The 16,540-nt window shown below is 56.9% G+C and overlaps 1 protein-coding gene across 3 annotated transcripts; it reads right to left on the bottom strand.

Moving 5' to 3' along the window:
* Positions 1–1,926: 1,926 nt before the first annotated feature.
* svild (supervillin d) lies at positions 1,927–16,331 on the bottom strand. Of its 3 annotated transcripts, none has more exons than XM_052069328.1 (30): positions 15,882–16,331; positions 15,255–15,456; positions 11,824–12,287; positions 10,346–10,380; positions 10,136–10,188; positions 9,618–9,694; positions 8,782–8,848; positions 7,965–8,302; positions 7,650–7,785; positions 6,807–6,954; positions 6,629–6,715; positions 6,480–6,566; positions 6,228–6,405; positions 5,985–6,157; positions 5,726–5,881; positions 5,514–5,650; positions 5,295–5,442; positions 4,921–5,066; positions 4,669–4,844; positions 4,446–4,581; positions 4,038–4,329; positions 3,815–3,969; positions 3,605–3,707; positions 3,326–3,533; positions 3,115–3,254; positions 2,829–2,984; positions 2,608–2,751; positions 2,417–2,529; positions 2,183–2,338; positions 1,927–2,109 (listed from the first exon to the last, which is right to left on the bottom strand). In XM_052069328.1, exons 3-30 carry the CDS (start codon positions 12,183–12,185, stop codon positions 2,023–2,025), a joined length of 4,194 nt encoding a protein of 1,397 aa, XP_051925288.1. In that variant the 5' UTR covers positions 12,186–12,287; positions 15,255–15,456; positions 15,882–16,331; the 3' UTR covers positions 1,927–2,022. The 3 variants fall into 3 exon arrangements, with proteins under 3 accessions (XP_051925288.1, XP_051925286.1, XP_051925287.1); XM_052069326.1 differs by having other exon boundaries at positions 14,989–15,456; XM_052069327.1 differs by lacking the exon at positions 15,882–16,331 and having other exon boundaries at positions 14,989–15,842.
* Between the last annotated feature and the right edge of the window lie 209 nt (positions 16,332–16,540).

The following is a 16,540-nucleotide window of genomic DNA, read 5'->3' on the forward strand; positions in this document are numbered from 1 at the left end:
AACCAAATCCTAAACAAAGCAAAGTCCAAAGCAGCAAACAAAAACCATGACTGAAGCTCAAAACTATCAATAACAGAAACATGACTGACAAACAAACAAACAAACAAACAAACAAACAAGCATGACAGCAGCAAAAAGCACCAATGACCCGACACTGAGTGTTCAGGCAGGAGTCCTTCGATACAACTCATGATTACTTAACGAGCAACAGGTGTGCAACTGCAGGGGGAGCCCAACAGTGCCACCTGTTGGTCCAAAACCATTAATTCATTCATTCATTCATTCATCTTCCGAACCGCTTGATCCTCACTAGGGTCGCGGGGGGACCCGGAGCCCATCCCAGCTGCCTTCGGGCAGTAGGCGGGGGACACCCCGAATCGGTTGCCAGCCAATCGCAGGGCACACAGAGACAAACAACCACGCACGTCCACACTCATGCCTAGGGACAATTTAGAGAGATGTGGGAGGAAACCCACGCAGGCCCCGGGAGAACATGCAAACTCCACACAGGGAGGCCGGAGCCGGAATCGAAATCCCGCACCGTGAAGTCGACGCGCTAACCGCCCGGTCCCAAACCAAATCGTGACAAAGAGCTTGCTTCCCGCCGTCACACCGAATGCTAGTTGGGACCGTTTCGGGCTTCCCACGAATCCATTTCAGCCGTCGCTATCGGTTAGACAGGTTATCGGCGACATGAATTCTCTCAACTCAACTCCACTCAAGTGTATTTCTGCAGCACTTTCAGACAGCGGCCGTCGCAGCAGTGCAGCGCGGCTCATTCAGGTAAGAAGTTCACCTTCAAGCCTTTGCCCCTTCGCCCCTTCTCCCGCCGCCGCAAATAAGCGTCCGCTCGCCAGCCGACCTTCAAAGGCAACGGCAGTCTCGAGGCAAAGCCTGCATTGATAGGATTCCATCTCTCCTTTTGCCGTTCGTAAAGTACAACCGTCCACTAAAAACAAGGCACCGCTCAACTTCCACGTCGATCCATCACACTACGTCCAGTACGTTGGCTTACCTGAAAGGCGATGAGCTGCAGCGCGGCGTCAATGAAAAGATCACATATCGCCCCCTGGTGGACACGGGTCAATGTTGCGGCCATCTGCAGACAAAACGTCCAGCGAGTGACACACAAACCGGAGGCGGCGCATTCACAACGAGACGCGGACTTACCGTACTTGAATTGGTGAGATGGAAAGCCAAAAGAAAGGGACGGCGGAACACTGCGCTCGCGTCCCGGACCAAGGCAGGCGTGGATCACGAAAACAATCCGCACGCACGCCGCACTTGAAGGGATTGTTTTCACCCGAGGGTGCCTTGCTGGATTCATCAAAGTCCAAACGATGCATTTTTTTGGACAAACATTTTATTCACGTTTGTTTTCATGTGACAAAAATGATAAAAACTGCCATCCATCTACATACATATCTGTATATATTTTTTATACAAACATAAATTGTAAATTTCCCCAGTGTGGGACGAATAAAGGATATCTTATCTTAACCATAATGCAAAAGTTAGTAAGCCATGCGACATACATGTTACAAAAAAAAAAGAATAAAAAAAGGCTCATGCCTTGCGGAATGCGTGATGACTCAATACACACAAACGCACTTACAATGAAAATATTTTGACACAAAAAATGTGGTCCCAAAGAAGTCGTTCAGTTGGTGAAGGTGGATGAAAATAATCCTCCATTATTTATCACCAAATGAAACGCGTATAGAGAGAACGCCTTGAGGGCCTAAGGCCACTAAATCCATTTTGCTCACTGACGACAGTTTAATGGGTAGGGGGGGAAGAAGAACCCGCACGTTTTAACCACAAGCATTTTCTTTTTTTTTTTAGACAATTGGAGAGGAGATTACAAACTATGACACGATATGGGCACGAAGCGCTTAGCACAAACGAGAGGAACACAAAGATGAATTAAAAATTGGCTATCATGAGCATTCCAAAACACTATACACAATTGTACATTTGTTTTACAAAATGAGGTGATTTTCTTTTCTTTTTTTTTTTTTTTTAGAAGAGACCCTTGCTTTTCTTCAGGTTCTTCTGCTTCCAGTTTGGCAAGGCGTTGAACTCCACCCGACTCATCTCCAGGAGTTTCTGGACAACAAATTGCGAGAGGAAGGTTACAAGCTTGTTCTGGACTCCAAAGTGGCCCCCGCCGCCCCCTTACCTTGAAGTCCCGGTCGGAGAGATAATCCTCCAGTCGGAGAGGGTCCACTCCGTCGGGCAGGGGCGACCCGGTGAGCTCCTCGAGAGAGTACTGGCGCTGACTGAGCTTGGACAGCTCCTCCTTGACTAAGGTCACTTTGTTTTTGGAGCCCTCGGTCTGAACAAATGAAGGGGGGCGCCGGATGTGAGGCAAGCGCACAAAGTTGCAGTGACGGGCCAAGAAAAGATTCTTCACCTTGGAGCCAACGTCGGGGTCCGTTTGCCAGTAAGGGAAGATATTGGTAAAAGTGAGAGGCTCGCAGCCCGCCGTGACCAGATACGCCTGCGGGGGGCGCCGAGAGCTCTTTTCTGCAAGCGGGAAGTGCGAGAATAATTGCAGCCGGACGGACACGCGGACACGCATACGGCGATGTAAAGACGGCCAACCTTGGCAGTACTGCAGCGCCGTTTCCATGGCGCACTTCCTCTCGTTGTCCCAGCGCATCTTTGCCGAGCCCGTGCAGCGCTCCTCCTCGGGCTGCCGCCCCTGCCACAGGTACACCTCCATGCGGTTGTCCAGCAGGAAGAGAGCTGGCGCGGGCAACGGGTACCATGGGCAAAAGGCGAGGAGCGGGCGGACGGACGGACGGACGGCCGGCGGGCCTTACCGGGCTGCTGCGCCGAGTAAAGGTCCTCCTGCAGGAAGGGCATGGCGGCGACGCCCTCCGCCACCCTGGCGGGGTACAGCTGCTCCTCGCCTTCGAAGGGACCCGAGCCGGCGCTCAGCCGGAACAGCCGAGGGGTGTGGTTGTACTTGCCGGGGTCTGAAAGCGGCCGACGCGTTTGACGATTATTCTTGTTTCAGGCGGAGTGGCCATGATTTGCCGACGCTCGATATTTGGCCCGGACATTTTTCTCAACGCGTGGCTGCACTTTTGGAGGAGGCGTGTAAACCTTGAAGCATGCAGTCGTACGACTTCCTGTCCTGCAAGCCAAGAACCTTCTTGAATTCCGCAGGCTCACTTCCTTCCTCCACCTCCTCAACTTTCACACGGCCGCCGTCGCCGCCGCTCAGGCCCAACTCGGGAGGACACCTTGAAGCAGAGCGCAAACCCTCAGTCGGCCATCTGGGACCCCCCCCCCTTGCCCCCGCCGCGCTTCCTACCCTTGGCTCAGCCGCTCCACGGCCTTTTTGGCCACCCGCCTGGCACCGACGTGCGCTTTACAGCCGTGCCAGACGTAGAGACGAGCTTGTGGGGCGTGCAGCAGGACGAGGACGGCCCGCGAGCGCAGGCTGGCGCCGTGGCACTCCACCTCCAACAGCGTGGCCTCCGCCTCCGCTTCGCCGCGAACGCAGAACAAGCGCCAACCTTCTGGAGGGCGGATCGGCGATGGTCAAAGTTGGGGCGCGCGGGCTCCCCCCGGTGGCCGACGAAGGATTTACCCCATCCGTTGAGCGGGTCGTCTCGGCCGCCCTTGTGGATGATCAGGCCACCTTGGAAGAGCTGCAGGAAGCACGGAGGCTCCTTCCCCTGACTCACGAGCACCTGCCAACAAGCGCATTTCCCAGCTTCCTTTCCTTCCGCAATGTGCGACGCGCTCGACGTCGCACCCTCCAAGGACCGTAGGTTGCGGGCGTCGGCTGAAGACCCACCTGCGAGCCCCCGAAGCCGCCCAGTTCCACCGTCTTGAGCGCCGAGGTTCCCTTCTCGCCGACGCCGGAGCGCAGGCCCTGCCAGAAAAAGCAAGCCGTCCTCTCCCTGCCGGCGGGGCCGGCGCTCAGCTCTCCGGGTTTCTGCCGCTTCCCCACTGCGGGCACAAAGGGGCGCATGCTCGCTGGGGTCCCGAGTGGACGGCGAGTCTCCGCGGGGACTCACCGAGCGCGGTGATGGAGTACTTCCATCGGATGATGTAGGCGTCCCCTTGGTGGAGCTGGCCCAGGCTCTCCGGGGGCACCTCCTCCTCCTCGCCGTACTCCTTAATGTGCCAGGCGTCCACGGCCACCGTGGACAACTCGGCCCGCCTGCCGTCCTCCGTCCTCACCGTCCCGCGGCCCCGCTGGACGTCCACGCCCTCCAGGAAGGCGCTGAGCGGCGGCGGCTCGTTGCGCAGCAGGGCGCCGGCGTCGCACGGCCGCAGGTCCGGGTCGGGCGCCGAGCGGACCGGGCTCTGAGTAGACCCACATCCACAATTTGCCATCCGGCTGTTCTTCAGCCCCGGGTCGCCAACGGAGCAAGTCTCTGTTCAATTCAAAAGCCGGACGGCGGCTGGCTTTTTGGCGGCACCTTGAGCTCCTCCGCGACGGCGGCCTCGTCCTTGCCCCTCTCTGCCCAGTCCAGGAACTTCTCTCTGAACAGCGACGTCTCGTTGTGCTCCGACAGGCGGCCAAACAGAGTCCAGCTGGGGCGGCCCTCTCCTCGCCTGCGAACGCCAAGTGGGCGGTTAGCCAGGTTGGCACTGGCCGGCGGGGGGACGGGGGGGGGGGGGGCCGCGTTGAATCCACTCAACTGCGGAACGCGGCCGTCTGCGCAGGAGGCGTCCAAAGGGTTGACCCTGCAGCTGCTGTAATCGTAGCTGCCGGCGTAGAGCTGTTTGGCCAGCTTGACCGCGACCTTCCTGTCTCCCAAAGGCACGTCCTTGCCGGTCCACACGTACACCTCGCCGCCAAAGTCAAAAACCAAAACCTGAGGGGGCGAGCAAAGGAAAAAGGGAGGGTGGGAGCAGAACAAAACGGAGAAGCCGCTTCCACTTTGCACGCACCTCCTTGGAATGGAGCAAGGTGACGCTTGGGATGGAGGCCCAGGCGTCTTGGTGAGGCACCAGTTTGTCCCCCCGCAGGCCGTAGACCCCGTTGGAGTCCAGCACGCCGCTCTCGTACAGCTCGTCCTCCTCGGGCTCCCCCGCCCCTGTGACGGCGGGAGGGCAAGCGTGACACTGACAACCGCTCCCGCTTTTCATCTAAGACATCTTTTCTCTCCTTTTCGAATCAATCGCGAGCCGCAGTCGAGGCACTGGCGCATCCCTCCGCTCCACATCCCAAAGCCAAGCGCCGCCGCCCCCCGCTGGCCATAATTCACATTTCGCTTTGCCAGCATGAGCTCCGACCGGAAGGCAGGTTTTGCGTTGGGGCTCACCTGCGTACGGGCTCCTTCCTCCCAGCAGACTCCAGAAGTCTTTGGCCGACTTGCCGTCGGCGTTGACGCCCTCCTCCAGCACCGTCACCTGGCAGGCTTTGCAACCCAGGTCCCGCTCGGCCTGGACGAAGGCCGCCATCTCCGCCGCCTGCCGAGCACGGCGCGTTGGGCGGGTTTCGCGGGCGCCGTCCCCCGCGCGCCCTTTGGCCGAGGCCTTACCTTGGCTTTCTCGATGACGTTGGCGAACTCGCCGCTCCACACGAAGCAATGCTTGGGCGTGATGAGAAGGAAGCAGTCGCCGCTGTTGAGGGACTTGGACGTGGGCTCCACCAGGCGCACCTGCACGTGCCTCCGACCTAGGGAGGAAGGAATCCAGGCACAAAACGTCTCCCGCCCGGCCCGAGTCGCGTGGTCGGCCGCCGCCGGCTGACCTTTGATGCGGATGAGCATGAGCTTGTTGAAGGGCAGCGCGCTGTTGTTGGTCACCACCTCGGTGGACTTGACGCTGCGCAGGTTGACCTTGCGGAAGTTCTCCTTGCTGGCCAGGCCCGCCAAGGCCGCGTCGGCCATGTTGGAGTGTTTGGCCACTGGGCGCACAGAAGGCAGGGAGGGATGTGCCGGGGCCCCCGCAAAAACATCTTTCCCCGCGAGTTCCACGAGCGCGGCTGCGAAGGCGGGCCCATCGCTTACTGCGCTCCACTTGGATCCGCTTGCTCTCCACGTTGGCGATGTTGAGCCTCTGCTCGGTGTACGCCCGGCGGATGTCGCTGCGGGCGGCCAGCGCTCTCAGAGGGTTCCTGGAGCCTCGGTACTTCCTGTAGGGTCGCACGGCGCGCCTGTGCTGGGCCACGGCCGACGTGAGCCTGAGGAAGAACGTCGCGGGTCAACGGCGGCTTTCCCCGCCGCCGTCGCCACGGCCGCGGCCGGACCCACTTGGGCGCGTCGGCCCGCACGCGGCTCAGGTCCTCCTGGGTCACCACCGCGTCCCGGGGGGCCGAGAGCGAGACGGATGCGAAGAAGCTGCCGAAAGTCTCGTCGTCGTCCAAGGCCATCACTTCCTTCTCAGCCTCCGCCGTCACTTGGATGGTGGACGTGGCGCTCTTGCCGACGCCTGGGGGTGCAAATCCATCGCGTCAGAGGAGGAGGACCCAAAAACGCAACGCAGGACGCGTAGGAAGAGCGCACCTTGACTGTGAAGTTTGTCCAGGAAGGACTCCAGTTTGTCCAGCCTTTTGTCTCCTTCCACCTTGACGTCGGCGCGACTGGAGATTTCTTTGGAGCAGAGCGACGGCGTCACCGCGCGGCGGCGTTTCAGACGCGCGGCCGTCCATTACCTTCCAGCGGCTTTGCGGGCGCGGCGGCGCTGGACTTCTTCACGGGAGCGAGACGGGACTCGCCCTTCACCGTTTCCGACACGAGACCTGGCGGAAGACGGCATCCGGCGTGTAAAAAGGCATCCGGATGTCGACAGGGGTGGGGGGGATTTGGTCGGCCCTGCCCGGGCAGCGTCACCTTTCTTGGCCATGCGTCCGGCGACGGTGAACTGGACCGAGTCGTTGGCGGCTCCTTTGCCCTTGTTCTTCCACTGCTCCTCTTTGTCCTTGAGGATCTTCATCCTCTCAGCCAGCGACATCTTGGGCGACGCGTCCACGCTGGACTTCTGCGCAAAGAAATTGGTCGCGTCAAACCCACTTTGCTTGAGTGGCGCCCGATGGCGGAGGTGGAGCCCGCGGGGAGTGGGGGGGGGGGGGGGGGGGAGATGCGGGGCTCCGAGAAGACAAAAAGGGCCGAGCGAAAAAGTCACCCGTGAACGTGATTTGATTTCAAAGCTATGAGCGCAGCGAGCGGCGACACGTTTCGCTTTGGGTGACGGCGGCCCCCCAAATGTTTTGGAAAAGGCGCTACCTGGGCCGCACCAATTTCGGGGGGGGGGCGCGACACGTGTTGTGCACTCACCTCGACACACGGGGAAAGGTTGACAGGCAGGATTCAAAGTCAGAGAAAGGGGGGGTGGAGTCTGCTGCTAGGGAGCGACAGATGTGAGGGGGTGGGGGGGCAACAGGGAGGAAAAAGTGGAAAACATTAGAATGGAACAAGTGCACGAGCGAGGAGGAGAGGAAAAAAAAAGGGATGCAGCCGCTGCGCAAGATTGATGGGCATCCGCCCGAAGCCGCATTGGAAATTCTCGCGGGTTTGACGGGCGCCCGCCGAGGTAACGGCAAACATCTGGAGCCACCACGTGTGCCGAGCATCCTACGTTTGCCCGCTCGCCCGCCTCTAAATTGAGGAGCAAGGCCTCGAGCTGGTGCTTTCCAATGGAACGGAAAGAAAAAGCGGAAAAAGCCAAAGCGTCACCTTTTTCTTCCAGGCGTCCTCGGCACGGTGGAGGCGGCTGAAGCGATCGGCCAGCGACGTCTGAATCACTTCCGACGGTTTGGGCTTCTTTGACCACTCCCTCTTTTGGCCGTCCCCGCCGCTGAACTCCGCCAGTCTGAGAGCGGAGGAAAAACAAAAAGGGCCTCCTTTTCATAAACCAGCTGCGGAGGGGGCCGCCGCGCCGACAAGTGAACGGCGAGGATTTTTTTTCCCAGCCCCCATTGCTAGCGGAGGCGCGACGTCGGGAAAGGCCATTTTGGGTGGCTGCCGACGTGAGCGCCGAGATCGGCAGACCTCAGTTTGGCGGAGGAGCCCCGGCTTCCGTCCGAGCTGTCCCCCTCCGACACCGAGGACGTCGCGTCCGGGCTCTCGTCCGGCGAGGGGCTGCGCATCTCCTCCGAGCCGCCAAAGTCGCCCTCGTCCGCGACCTCGTCCGCGACCTCGTCCGGAGACGAGTCGTCGACTCGCCGGCGTTCGTCGGCGTCTCGGCTCTCGGGGCTGCCGTGCGTGACGGCGCTCAGCGGGAGCGCCGCTGCCTCGCTTTGGTCGGACTCCACGCTGGCGGAGCGGCTTTTCTTCAGGATTCCCTTGATGCCTCTCGGTCCGGAGTCCTGGCGCTGTGGCGAGGGCGTCTGCGGAAAAGGAAAGATGGACGTTGAGGGGAAAAGCCACAACAATGGAGTCTCTCTCTCTCTCTCTCGCTCTCTGCGCTTCAGTAACTCGAGAGTTTCTGGGTCAGTGGGTTATACGAGTGAAGTGCCGGCACAGGATGGAAGGGGGGGTAGGAGGGGTGGGGGCGCGGGGGATTACAGCAGACCCACGGCTGCAGCACAAATTCTTTTTTAACCCCCCCCCCCCCCTCAAAACGGAGGAATATCGTCCGACGTCCGTTTGTGCCCCTGCTGCTCAAGCGCGGCGCTTTCGGCCCGACGGCCGCCAAATCCATCAGACTTTTTGGATTGAGCGACTGCGAAATGGAACTTTGCCCTGATATCCTGATCGTGATGGGTTTGGTCTTCAAAGCAAACATAAAAGGGGCGCAACGCAATCGGGAAGACAATCCGCCGAGAAAAGCACATGGTGAGACACGCGAGGCTTCGACGAAACCCACCCTGGTTCCTTCGCGCCGCTCCCGCGACCAAGGCCCCTCGACGGCGTCTTCCTCTTGCATTTTTTGGCTGCGGAGAGACACGGAAAAGACAAGTGAGGCTCTTGCGCGACCCACTTCAATGGAAACATCGGCGCCGAGACGTGACGACGCGTCGGAAAAGACCGCAAAGGGGGGAGGGGGGTCGCTTCGGCCCCCCTTTTCCGCTACGCCGGCATCTGTTATTTATTAGTACGTTCCGAGGCTTACAGAAATTCCTCAAGCTACTCGACTGAGGAATCACCCCGTGCGGGCGCTCGTCCATGTCGGCGCGGGACCGGGAACACTGTCAACAATGCTAACGACCTGTCGGTGCAATTCCCTTCACGGCTAATCCCGTTTTTCAGCTCTGCCGCCCGTGACGATGAGCCTCAAAAAAACAAAACAAAGGCTGATAAAAAGTTGACGCTTTCCAGGCGCTGCAGTTATCAGCCATAGACAGAGCGGCCGATGGCCCGCAATGACCCGCGTTATCTATTTCCCCGGTCCAGAGTTTGCGTGCTGGGCGGGGGGGACTGCCCACCACCAGGAAATATCTTGACAAACATATTTCCGTTGACTTGAGTTCATTCATTTTGCTCGGTTACTCTTTTTTTATCGATTTATTTTTAATTCAAGCGAGCACTTGGTGTGCACTTGACAAATCAATCAATCATTCCGGGCACTCATAACATTTTTTTTAACCAAAAATCATACAGGATTTCCTCCATCCCTTTTTTTTTTAATTTGTCACGCAAACGGAGGTCTCATAGCATCGGCGCAAACTCTCCCACAAGCTCAACAATCTTTGTCATGTTTACCGGCTGGGGCTTTCCAATCCATCGCCGTCGCGGGATTGCCGGCGCTTCACTCGGTCGCCGCTCGCATCCCGCCGATCCTTGCGGACGAAAGACACAAAAGGAAGAGTGAGAAGCCCGCGGCGGCTGCTCCGAACGGCAAACGGTGGCTGTGAAAAGGCGACGCCCCCCCTCCCCCTAAAATAAGGAGACTTCAAGCGAGGGCCCCGCCCTTTCGTCTCAGCCAGGTAGCGGGTTGGCCCCGCTGATCAGAGTTCAAAGGGCGCTCGGGCCATCCGGCGCGGAGGTGCGGCCCCGCCTATCTCGGAATGGCTCCGTTTGCTCTCAGGCCGCGGTGGAAACGACCGCCGGGAAAATCAGCCGGCCAATTGCAAATAAGTCTTGCCTGCCGTTAACTCGCGCGCATTCTTTTCACCTTTGCTTGATTGTCATTTCCATGCAAGTGCGCTACATGGAAAAAAAACGAATCAATCATAAAAAACGTGGCGCTGTGTTCACACGCCGTCAAAAAATGCGCTTACCTTTTCCGACATCTGGGCGGTAGGAGTCGGCCTGTCCCAAGTCTTGCGCTCGACTGAAAGAAATAACAGCCAGAGGGCGTGTCACGTTTGGGCGCCACCTTCTCGTTCAAGTCCCACTTGAAGAGCGTCAACGTATCGAGCGCGTTTGACCGAGGCACAAGCAAGTCCAGCTGCAAAACGGGGAGAATACAAACGTTGCCTTCTTCTTACCTTCGGACTCGTCCGTGTCATCGGCGCCCACATGCCTACGAGAGACAGAGAGAGCAAGAAGGCACGTGAGCTCCCTCGAGTGATGACAAATCATGAGGCAGCAGTCGTAGCATCCAAACTGCACCCCCCCCGCCTCCCCAAAAATAAAATACATTCACGCATCGCGGTGGTCGGTGGCGCCGGGCAGCTGGGCGGGGTCAGAGGTCACAGAGGCCGAGAAAAACAGAGCTTCTCCAAATAACGTTTGGGCAGACATCCCCCCCCTTTTGCTGCTAAGAAGAAAGAAAAGACAAATCACAGCATGTGATCGTGACGAAGGATTTCAGCCGCAGCCACCGGCTACATAACGAGGGGGGGGGGGGGGGGCAGACCAAGTGAGGAAAGCTAAACATTGCATTCAGGGTGAGTGAGTCATCCGTCAAGCACTTTCAGTTCACGGCCTCCCTGCCGTCCCATTTCAGACGATGTCAGCGAAGGTGCAAAGCGGGCCAACAGTCGCCGGAAAAAAGTGCGCAGCAGCGGGAGTTTCGGGAGGACTTTGGAGGAAGGGCTTCTCTTCTGTCCTTGTTATTTTTGGGCCAAGCGACAATGAGTCAACCCCCCCCCCCCCCCCCAAAAAAAGCAGCACTTTGATCATGACGCGGCGGAGCAAACGTGCGGCGCATTTAAGAAGCTCCAAATATCCCGCCGAGCATCACGCAAATGCCCAATTTTAGACAAGAGCGCGCGCGGCACATCGAAGGAAGGCCGTTTGGCGCCGATAAAGCTGCCAACGGACAAGTTTGGGGGAACGGAGCTCCCGTTTCCTCCGTGCTATTTTGGTCGCGCCGGCCCGCAAACACCTGGCCATACAAGGGCCAGTAATTATGTGCGTGGCTGAGTCAACTGGGGGGTGGGGGGGGCACGGCTCCACTCGATTGAATGGGCCCAAAGAGTTGTCCAGTCACCTGGGTGTGGCTTCACAGCTGAGGAAATAGCAGCCCGTGTGCCATTTGTGTCCTGACTCGGCTTCGTGTGGGGACCCGCCTTTCTCAGATCAACAAGAAACAACGAACAACTTCTCCAAATATGGGCCTTGATTAACCAGGGGGCATGAAGACTTGGCACGGTTGTGGTGCTCCAAATGAGTCCAAATGATGTCTCAACACCTTACCCCCCCCCACCCCCAATCCAGAACAGACAAGTCGGGCTATGCGTGCGTGGCGGAATCCGCGATCGCAGCTCAAACAGCCGCGGGGCCGCGACTCGACACGTTTCACTCCACCCAATGTGGCAAAATCGTTCAAGTCGGGACCGCTCGGGGGACGTGCGAGTCCAACGGGAGGAGCTTCTCGCACGCGCGTACAGGAAAAGGCGGCGCGGCACACATGGCCACTTTAGGAAGCGCCGGCAGATGTGTTGACGCCGTTGCGCAAGGTGGCATTTGGCAGGCACTCGGCGAGGCGCGTTGAGCAATGGCCTGAAATAAACAAGCTCACCTCATATGGGTCGACGTCTCCGCGGAAGGCTGAAGTTCGCTTTGGGAAGCCTCACGGGCGCCCCGCTTCAGGAAGGCGCTTTTGTCCGCGCCGCCATCGGCTTTGCCATCGACCGGCCTCTCGGGGCCTCTCCCGGCGTCCGTCGGCTCCGACCCGCCGTCCTCCCGTTTTTCCTCCTCCTCGGCCGCCGTTTCTTTGGACTCTGCGATTTTCCTCTCCCGACCGCGGACGTACTTGGAGGCCGATTCGTCAGGGGCGCCGTAGCGCTCGGCCAGCTCCCGCCTGCGCTCGGCTTTGTAGCGGGCGATCCGTTCGGCTTTGGTCTCCGGGGCGGAGCTCTGCAAGGTGTCGACGGCATCCATTTGCCGCTCGGATGATGACAATGAAGGTCGGGCAGCGGGCGCCAAGACGGCGATTCACCAAATCAGACGGAAGCCACGTCTCGCTCCATCAAAATGACAGCACTGCAAAAAAAAGAGAGACATCAAAGACTGGAGCGTGCTCATGAAGTGGAATCCGTCAGCTTTGCCCCACAACATTTTCTCTTGTGACACAAGTCGAGCTTGTAGAAATGTGACAGGCCCTCGCGCTGACTCACGGCCACCCGTCGGGGCGGCGAAAACAAGCCAGAATCGGCTTCCAAGAGCAATAAAGCTGTGAAATGCATTTCACCCTGACCTCTGGGAATCCTCCCCCACTTGACAAAACACAGCCAGCCTAAAGCGCGGCCGCTTTCACGCGGAAATTGGGGCGTGGCTAACTTTTGCACCCCAAAACATGCTGAGCAGCAGTGCAAAGCGTTCTTCAGGAGCCCTGCTGCGTAAAAGCGGCTTTAGCGCGGCTACGATTGGGTTTTTTTTTTCGGTCATGATTTCACCACCAAATATGGTTTCGGCATAGCCAAAAGGAGCGCAGCCATCTCAAATGAAGCACACTTGTTTTGCTCAACGCCTTCCTCACATGTCCACATGCTATGCTGGCCAAATGCCTTGCGGAGGCCATTTCTGGCTTACACAAGCCACCGAAGACGACGGCCACGACATGGATGGCGCTCCTCGCTTTGGGGAGGCGTGCGCCGTCACTCTTCCAAGCAGCCGCCCCCAAAGGTCGGTCATACGTTTGCGGGAATTCAAAAGCGGGAGCCGCCATTGTCGCTCTGGCAAGTGCGCCCGCCCCGCTCGCTATGCGGCCATACCGGTTCCACCGGCAAAGTGGTATTTCTGCTCCTCGGGGGCACGCGACCTCATCGGGACACGTCACACTCGACAAATGTCCCGAGGGGGCCGCCGAAGAGGAAACGCCAAAGGCTCCGAGCGCCCGGAAGCTCGACGTGAGCCGGGAAGTCCTTTCCCAAACCGCTTGAGTTCAAGGCCAAGGAACGCAAGGCGAAGAACGCGGCGGCAAGACGCAACAAGAATTTCAGATGAGAGGATAAGAGGCCAGCCAAGCGCTGCGCCGGCGGGTTACTTGGGCTCAGGCGTGGATGCCGCGGGACGGGAGTTGAAAAGGCGCTAAGCTAAGCTAAGCTGGGGCGGGCGGCTGCTGCGGGGTGTTGCAATCGCATCCGCAGAGGCCCGCACGGCCGACAGGCCAGAAGGAATGCCGGAGACGCCCACTCGTAAACTCGGCTTTCTTTGGGGAAAGGAAAAAAAAAACATCTTAACTACGGGGCCAGGGGGGGCTATATCGCTACCCGAAGAGAATGGGCCTTTGCGGGGGCAGATGTGACGGCTTTGCGTCTCCGGGGCGCCGTGCGGGCCGAGCGTGATATCACGGGACAGGAAGGTCAACACGGGGCTCGAGACTAATCCGCCGCTCTGTACTGGTACTCCCCCAAAGCCGTTTTAGCAGAACTCCCGCCGGCAAAGGTCTTTCCGCGGGCGTGACCGCCTGAGAGCGTTGTCGTGGGGCACTGCAATAACTCAAATCAACTTTCAAGCTCCAACATTTGGATGTCCTGCATGCGCATGGGGGGGGGGGGGATAGCCAAAGGGGTTTTCCTTTTTCCAGGTGGTAGCGGCGCCGTTGGGTTTCAGGTTTCAGCTCCCTCGCGGCATTTGACAAGCCGGGATGGATTTTTCGGGACTTTGAAGCCCCACTCACTCGATGTACTTTGGAATCATTCCAAGTTGAAAGGGTTGCTCCTTCAATTCCACACCACAATCGCCGTGCCATGTAACACAACAACAGATGGGGGGAGGGGGGGGCGCGCCTGGCATTTTCTTTCCTGTTGGAGGAACAACAATGGAGGCGAAACATCTGTTGGCCAAAATAGGGTCATGGCAGGTCAATGGAGCTGCGAGCGTTGTGAGCGATTTGCTGCATTTCTATACGCAGACTGGCTCCTTTGTCCTCGCTTTCCGGCCTTCTGTTTGCCGCCTTGAGCGCAGCCGTTTAATGTGCCGGACGGGAACACCAGAGCGCGCACGCGCCGACACAAAAGTCAAGAGAAGCCGGCGCAAAGGCACGCCGCTTCCAGCTGGAGGATGCGAGTGGGACGAGGAGCGCTCTTCATTCCGGACCAACTCAACTGCTCCTCAACATCCTTGTTTGCGTCCGATTGTGGCGCCTGACGGCAGAGCGCTCAAGCTACCAAACTCGCCGGCTCTGAACTTAAACGCGCATTCTCGTTAAGGGTCCAAGATCTACTTTTTTCCCTCATACAAATGCATACGTCTCTCAAGTCAACACGCTTTGCATTTCTAACTGCCGTGCTGAAAAAAGCCTTGTGCCAAGTCTTCCTCCCCAAAGGAGTTCTTTGTTTTCACAGGTGTTTAAATAGAGCGCATTCTCACAGTGTTGTAAGAAGGACTACCAAAAAGACGTTGCTTGCCACACGGAAACATCTTTTCCAACAGGGTGGCTTTGCAACGACCCATTAAGGATGGACAAAAAGCCCAACAGACACCACCGCCAGCGAGTGGAAAGTCAGTGTCGCGTATTACACGAGAGATTACGGTAGAAGGCATCCTCCCGAGAGAACGACCGGAACGCCGAGACAATGCTCATTTAAGGAAGGAAACTATTGCAACTGGTTGAGTCGGGGAATCGCAACCTCTTCACGCCAATCTTCCACCGCAAGACAACAACGAAAAACAAATCCAAACGTAGCGACGTGCCCATTCCTCATTTCTGTGAAGACACAACAAATGATCGGTCACATACCTGCAAGGAAGGTGGCCGCCTATGTATGCGGGAGCTGTCAGTCAAAACACGCCAGCTGACACATTCAGCGGGAGATTATGTGTTCAAAATGGAATTTTAAAAGCAAACTTTAAAAAGAAATGCAAACGTTGCCCAGCGAGCTACTCTGTGAAGGGCGGTCCGTTTGGCCGCCACGCGACTGACTGACTGATCGAAACAATACAAATGAGAAAAAAAAACAGGCTTTCTTCAAGTAAGTCTAAAAGCAAAAGATTTGAGTCTCTCACCGGAGCGGAGGTGACTCGCTGCCTGTTGCTCCGAGTGGTGTTGACGAGGTGGCAGACAGTCGCTCGGCAGTTTTGCAGTCCTCGCCAGCAGAAATGGCTTTGTCGCTTCTGATTGGCTCACAGGGCTGGAGGGGGGCCGCGTTGCATTCAGGAACACCCGGAAATGTTGCAAACCGGCGTCGGTCTCAAGACGATTGATTTCCTTCTCAGTACAAAACAAAAGCAACATTCAAATTTGGGGCAAACGATAACATTTGCGCATCGAGCACAAAAAAATATATAGAAAACATTACAAATAGATGTAAATATGAAATGGAAACACACGCGGTGGAAACGTAATATTTGATTAAAAAAAACAAATTAAAAAACGTCACTAATTTCGAGTCTGCGCTCCATTTAACTTTTGGTCACCGTTTATTTTTTTAGGTCGGCGTTAGCTGCCTTTTCTTTCGAAATGTTTCAGGTGCTCAAAATAGTACAACTGTCCTTTTCGAATTTTAATATGAAGCCAAGCGTTACAGGCTCGCTAACTGACTGGATGGCCATTATCGCCGAAGCTCATGTCGCTTTTGAACAATTTACAAAATAACAGCAAAAAAGAAGTGAGCGGTGGATACTAATGCTTACCTTTGCAAAGACATTTGCATGACGATTTTTGAATGAAGTGCACTTGAGCCCGAGAGTGTCATTGTCGGACTCGTTTTTCAGACCGACGTGACATTTGTCCGTGTCTGCTGCTATGAAAAAAAACCAAAACATGCTAAACAGGTCATGTGGCTAATGCGGCTCAGGCTGCTAGTGGAGAACAACGACAACAAAAAAAAAACCCCAACATTGGTTGAATGTGAGGTCACAGCGACCACTGCTGTTTTCTTTGAGGAGGTGTTTGCACGCTGCACAAAAAGTTGCGTCGTGACGTACACGCTGCACCGAGTCCAATTTTGGATGCACAAAAACTGAAATGACCTTGGTAGAAATGCATAAAGAAATAGTGAACTCACCCGCTACGTATGGTACATTTTCATAAACAACATTGGAATTGATGTGCCATCATTTTTTGCTTCCATGCCCCCCCATGCCTGAAATTACGTTCATTTGCATTGTTGAGACTGTGTGAAACGGGTAGGATGATAAATGATCCACTGCTCGCATCAGAGATTACGCAAATTCAACTGAAGCGCACAGAGACAAACACACGCGCACACAAAGAGAAGCGCTTATTGTGTTTATTGAATTTGCCGCCGCGCCAATTGTAATCCTTCACAGTGTTCAACGCAGACGCCGAC

The sequence above is a fragment of the Hippocampus zosterae genome, chromosome 7, assembly GCF_025434085.1.
Source record: "Hippocampus zosterae strain Florida chromosome 7, ASM2543408v3, whole genome shotgun sequence".
NCBI classification, from domain to species: domain Eukaryota; kingdom Metazoa; phylum Chordata; class Actinopteri; order Syngnathiformes; family Syngnathidae; genus Hippocampus; species Hippocampus zosterae.